At 45.0% G+C, this 6,273-nt stretch overlaps 1 protein-coding gene across 2 annotated transcripts in view; it reads left to right on the top strand.

The window, feature by feature from the left end:
• The window catches only part of KIAA1217 (KIAA1217 ortholog), a 152,122-nt gene that overhangs the window by 126,295 nt on the left and 19,554 nt on the right, over positions 1 to 6,273 (top strand). For both annotated transcript variants that reach the window (XM_008581007.1, XM_008581008.1), the window contains 3 exons: positions 861 to 991; positions 1,542 to 1,689; positions 6,051 to 6,269. In XM_008581007.1, the coding sequence (XP_008579229.1) occupies positions 861 to 991; positions 1,542 to 1,689; positions 6,051 to 6,269 (498 nt within the window). The remainder of the gene's footprint in view (positions 1 to 860; positions 992 to 1,541; positions 1,690 to 6,050; positions 6,270 to 6,273) is intronic.

Below are 6,273 nucleotides of genomic sequence, written 5' to 3'. Positions count from 1 at the left end.
GCCCCCCCCCCCCCCCGCCGTAAAGCTAGGGCTAGGGCTCACAGACCCCTCGCGCCTGTTGTCCAAACTGGGTCACAAACCCTCCACACGCAGGTCTATGAGCTACATAATAGGAAAAGGTCCTGGAAGCCATGGGTGAAAAATTAATAGGCTTTATTGAGAGCTAGGAGCAGCTGCCCTAGTGGCTTCCCAGAGCGTCCCAAAAAAGTGTCATGTATCAGAGCCCTCAGTCCTTTATACTTAAGTCCATATCCCAAAACACCTAGACGCCCACGTGTATCTATATCAGACGATAAACAAGGAACACTTGTGCGCACGTGAATATTTACATTAGATGCTCGGCAAAATTCTGAACGTCTGAGGGGCCCTGGCCATTTTTCTATATTTTCCCAACACCTGGCCTCACCAAAAAAATAATTTGGCCCCAAATGTCAAATGCCAATGTTGAGAAGCCTGATGTAAACCAACCCAGGCTTCTCATCTTGCTCTCTCTCTTTCTCTCTCTCTCTCTGTCTCATGTCACAAAGTGCTCAAACCCCTCACTTAGCTGGCATCAGCACCACTGGGAGTGAATAGTGCGTCCTCTCTCAGCCAGGCACAATCTTCCCTCTGGCCAACCTGAGCCTCCCCACAGACAGGCCCCAGGAAGACTTCCTCATACCTGCCTCACGCCTCTGCAGAATGTTCCAAACCAAACCAAGCCACTGTTCTCAGATGCACTCCCACCGTCTAAGTGAAAGGCAGCGAGGGGCTGGGACATGATGCAAAATGTGGGGCTCACTCATCCACTTTGCTCCTGCACTGTCCTTTTGAGGACCTCAGTGTTTCGCTCCCTCCACGGGTCTGCTTGCTCCCCACAGTGAGTTGGAAGATTTTGTCGAAGACTTGAAGAAGGACTCAACCTCAGCAGGCCGAATGGTTACTCTGAAAGACGTGGAAGATGGGGCTTTCCTCCTGCGACAAGTGGGAGAAGCTGTAGCCACCCTGAAAGGTAAGCTTTCTGCTTAAGGGGAGATATCCGAAGTGTGTTTCTTGGGGTGTGTAAAAACCTGTATACAGTGGAGGATTCAGTCCTGTGTGCTGCAGGTATTTGCCAAATGCCTGCATTTGCCAGGCACTGCTCTGCGCCTTGGGGCACGTCACTGAACAAAGTAAGCAAAAGTCCTGTCTTCTTGGAGCTTCTATTTGAGCAGGTGCAGTGAGATTTAGAGTTAATTGATATTAACAACACTTTCTATTCACTGGGCTCTTATGGTGTGCCAGGGCGCCTATGCCAAACTCATCAAAAACAACCCCAGGGTCAGTTGGCCTTAACCCAAATCTACGGACAGGAAATGGACCTAGAGGAGCTTTGACCTTGCCCAAGATCACTTTGTCCTACACTCTTCTGTGCTCTTAACCCACTGCCTCCTGAACACGTGGGAAGTGCACTGTGGCTTGTGAACACCCAATTGTCAACCCTACCCAATGTCGGGGTGTGGGATGGGGGTGGTGGTTCTGGCCTTTTCTCCTCCAACTCATCTGCTGGTTTGGGTCTGCAGGGGAGTTTCCAACCTTACAAAACAAGATGCGAGCCATCCTGCGCATAGAGGTGGAGGCCGTGCGGTTTCTGAAGGAGGAGCCGCACAAGCTGGACAGCCTGCTGAAGCGCGTGCGGAGCATGACCGACGTCCTGACCATGTTGCGGAGGTGACCGGGCACCCGCCAGGACCCTCGGGGGTGGCCTGTGGAGGGGGAGGGGTGGGCTGGGAAGGCTTGGGGTGGAGGTTTTGGACTCAGCTTCCTCCCAGCTCCCTGGGCCTGTCTCATGACTTAGGTCCTATTGTCACGAACAGGAACACGTGAGGAAGCCACGACCCGGTCCCACCCTCGAACTTTTCTTGCAATGTGGCTTGAGGTTCTAATTCTTCAGCATAGGCTTGCTGCGTCCCACCCAGCCTAGGGTTTAAAATTAGCAGACACAGTAAACATTTTTAAAAAATTATTTGAAGGTGGATTTTTTTAAAATAACATTTTGAAGTTGAAGAATGGATCACTTCACTTCAGGGGCATAGGTGACCTCAGTTAGGAGAAATGGAGTAGAAATAAATTAAGTCTTTATTAAATAACCTACTGAAACAATGTCTGAGAGATTATCCCACCTAGAAAACAGAAACAAACCCTGTTGAGTGGCACGGGATGGTCGCCCTTATTGAGGGTGAACCTGCTCATCAAAGACAGTGGAGGAAAGACAAAGAAATCCCTGACTCATCCATGACTTTCATTGAAAAGAAAATTGCAGAACTCCACACCCACTAAAAATGTGCTGACATATATATATGCAGGATTTGTATTGCCAGTAACTCCTTTTTTTGAAATTAATTTATTTTTTAATTGACATATATTGACTGTACGTATTTATGGGGTACAGAGTTGTATTTTAATACATGTATACAATGTGTGATGACCAGATCAGGGTAATTAGCATATTCTGATCATCACAGAATTTATCATTTCTTTGTGATGAGAGCATTTGCTCTCCTCTCTTCTAGCCATTTGAAAGCATACAATAAATTATTGTTAATTATAGATGTCTAGCACTACTCTGTGCTAGAACTTATTTTTCCTAGTGCCTGATATGTTGAAAGTACTTACAGATTTAAGTTATTGTTATTATTATGTTGAGAAATACTAGCATGGGATGCTATTGTACGCTGTTTTTAGTTACAATTAGATCTCTTTCTTCTCAACATAATAGTAACAATAACTTACACCTCCCAGCACTTTATGTGTATCAGGCACTGAACTAGGCCCTTGACATGTAGTAGCTCATTTGGTCCTGATTAAAAACTCTATTGGGCAGGCTCTGTTGTAGAATCCGAGGTTTGGGAATATTGGCTGCAAGTTGGAGGTGGGGCTGGGATATGAACCAATAGTTTGACTCCAGTGTTGTTGGTCCTTATCTCACAACCAGGCAGACAGTATTATTTAGACATTCTCTGTGTGCCAGCCCTGGTGCTGAATACTACAAATGCAGTAATAAAGAAGACAAAAGGAACCTCTGCCCTTATAAAACTTATTCCTTCACATGGAAAATAAACACTAAACAGTGACCAAAAGTAAACCATTTCCCAACAGTGGCAGTCCCTGACTTTTCAGTTTTTTAATAGGACTAGGAAATTGCAGAGAAGTTACCCTTCAGATCTTAGACCAGATTTGAGAGTAGATCACAAGAGAAGTAATATATAAAAAACTTCCTTTATTTTTTTTATTGAATCAAAATTGATTATACATATTTTGGGGGTTCAACATGGAGATATGTTGATCAAATCAATATTACTAGCTTATATATTGAAACAAATCGTAATTATTCTTTATGCCCATTGTCCAATCTCGCCTCATCCCCTCTTCCTCCCCCCAACCCCTCTAATTAAACTAGATTTCTTCTCTCCTTCCGAAAGAATAATGTTTACTCTGTTGATTTCTTACCTAGATGAGAATTTTAATCACTAACTGTAATCATTTGACCAGATTTATAAAAGGAATATATTGAGAGTGCAGTTAACTTTAAGATGAATTTTTAACCATAAGGAGCAAGTTAGATTTATCTAGTATTAAACAGCCTCAAGAAAAAGTCCCTTTTGAGATAATAACAGTCTAAAGCAGCTGCAGAGTCACCTGCTTAAGTTTCAGGAGAACCAAGGAATTCTGAATCAAAACAAAAGATGTCTCCTCTTGCAGAGTCCATACATGACTATGTACAGGAAGAACTTGTATTAAATTTTCTCATAGATTCACTCATTTTAAATTGCTAAAATGAACTGTTTCTTCTAGTAGGATAAAAATCTGTTAAAAGTATTCTTCATTAAGCTCTTACCTGCATGTGGTAATCCATCCACAAAGCCTAAAAGAAACCACCCTTATTAAGTGAAAATAGATATTGGGCTGGCAGGTAACACTACCCCATTCTCCCCTCTCTCCCCTGAAAAACAACTAAAAGATGTTTTTGCAGCCATCACCGAGTGATGAAGCTCAGTATTTGTCTTATCTCCAGGGAATACGGGTTCTAAAACAAGATAAGATTGTGTGTTTTGAATGTTATGTGACTCTTTGTCCCATAAATACTCAGTAGTGAGAGTGGTACATAAAGTCAGTTACGTAACTTTAAAAATAAAAATGAGGGCCGGCTCCGGAGCTCACTTGGGAGAGTTCGGCACTGGTAGTGCTGAGGCCGCGGGTTCGGATCCTATATAGGGATGGCCAGTGCGCTCACTGGCTGAGCGTGGTGCAGACTACACCATGCCAAGGGTTGCAATCCCCTTACTGGTCAAAAAATAGTAATAATAATAAAAATAAAAATGAGAGCCGGCTCCGGAGCTCACTTGGGAGAGTTCGGCACTGGTAGTGCTGAGGCCGCGGGTTCGGATCCTATATAGGGATGGCCAGTGCGCTCACTGGCTGAGCGTGGTGCAGACTACACCATGCCAAGGGTTGCAATCCCCTTACTGGTCAAAAAATAATAATAATAATAAAAATAAAAATAAAAATGAAAGGAATTTTATCTGCCCTCAGGCTGCCCTTCACAAGCCCTTATATAATTAATTTTTTCTTAGTAGCTTTTGTGTATAACATGCTATGCTCAGCAACATGGAAAACACAGGAAGAAGATAGAAATATGCACACCTCCAAGGACATGCATGTGTCCATATGCCCTGGCAGGGAAGATAAAGCAGGTGACAGTCACAGTTCAGAGCAGACTTAGAGGCTTGGAAAGATGCTGAAGTGGTTTGGTACACATCGAATTTGAGGTGTTAGAAGGACATACAAACAGAACTGCCCATTAGGCACTTACAATAGTGGAGTGAAGTTCAAGAGGCAGTGTTAGAAGGGATCCCTGCCTAACTGGGAGGGAAGGAAGAAGGTAACGAAGGAAAAAAGGGAAGGAGGGAAGGAAGGAAGAAATTAGAATTGGAAGTCACCTTTATGGAGATTATTGAAAATCAAAGACATGGCCAAGGTGGAATGATAGGGAAAGGAGAGAACAGACCCTTGGAGATTCTTGGGAATTTAAGGGACTGGCCTAGGTAAAGTAAACAGCAAAAGAAACAGAGAGGTGAGCATAGAATACAATGTTCAAATCAGAATGTAAAGAGAGAGAGAGAGCATTTTAATAAGAAGAGAATGAGGGACTAATTAAACATGGGTCAAGTGTACCATGTTTGACATTATGTTATGTATAACTTTACAACATTAATCCTAACCACCACACCTGGGAAGGCATTATCATCACTGTCATTGTCGTGTCATCTTCATCATGACATTTTACAGAAAAGTATCTGAGGCTCAAAAAGGTGAAGTTCCTAGCAGCATGTAGCCAGAACATGGTAGAAATTCAAAGCCGGGTCTGTCCGATTCCCACGGCCCTGTCATTTCCACTGCACCATGGGTGGAAATGGACAAGTAGCATCAGATGACTCCAAAAAACGGAAGAGGGTGAGGACTAAACACTCTGTTAGATTTGGAGTCACTATTGACCTCGTGGAAGGACTTGGTTGAGTCCAGGTGGGGAAGCCAGACAACAACAGGTTGAGATACAAGTAGGAAAAAACAGACAGAATTAGACTACAGGCTGCCTCCCCCAGATGTTTGGCAGTGAAAGGAGGAGAGTATGGAGGGGTTAAGGAAGGTTTTTGGGTTAGACGTGAGTGTATTTAAAGGCCACACAGGCCAGGATTAGGTGGAGGAGTCAGAGGGTGTTGTTAGAATCACTGTTCACCTCATGTCACCACCATCCAAACAAGGATGGAATTGCATCCGCCTGGGGACAGCAGCGCTAGCAGAAAGAGAAAGACCGTCTCCCGAGGAAAGGCCTGGAAAAGCAGCCGCAGAGAGAACTAGGAAGCAATCCAGGACTTGGAGTTGCTATGGAAACCCTCCCCCCTGAGCTGCTCCTCGAGTTTTGGAATGTTTTCATCTTGCCTGGCTTTGGGGTGACATGGCATGTGAGTCAACAATGATAACATGGAAGTGACACTTTAACAGTTAATGCTGCTGTGCATGGTTTCTCCTAGACACGTCACCGAGGGGCTCCTGAAAGGCACAGACGCAGCCCAGGCCGCACAGTACGTGGCTATGGAAAAGGCCACGGCCGCGGAGGTCCTGAAGAACCAGGAGGAGGCTGCCGCCGCGTCCGGCCAGCACTTCCAGGGCGCAGGGATCCCCGGCGACGTGAGGCCGGAAGTGACGCCGGGGGCCGCCATGATGGTGCAGCGCGCTCAGAGCTCCCCGCTGCCC

This window comes from Galeopterus variegatus, unplaced genomic scaffold (genome assembly GCF_000696425.1).
Source record: "Galeopterus variegatus unplaced genomic scaffold, G_variegatus-3.0.2 Scaffold2233, whole genome shotgun sequence".
NCBI classification, from domain to species: domain Eukaryota; kingdom Metazoa; phylum Chordata; class Mammalia; order Dermoptera; family Cynocephalidae; genus Galeopterus; species Galeopterus variegatus.
Note: the sequence above shows the minus strand (reverse complement) of the source record. Positions and strands in the feature narration are given on the sequence as shown.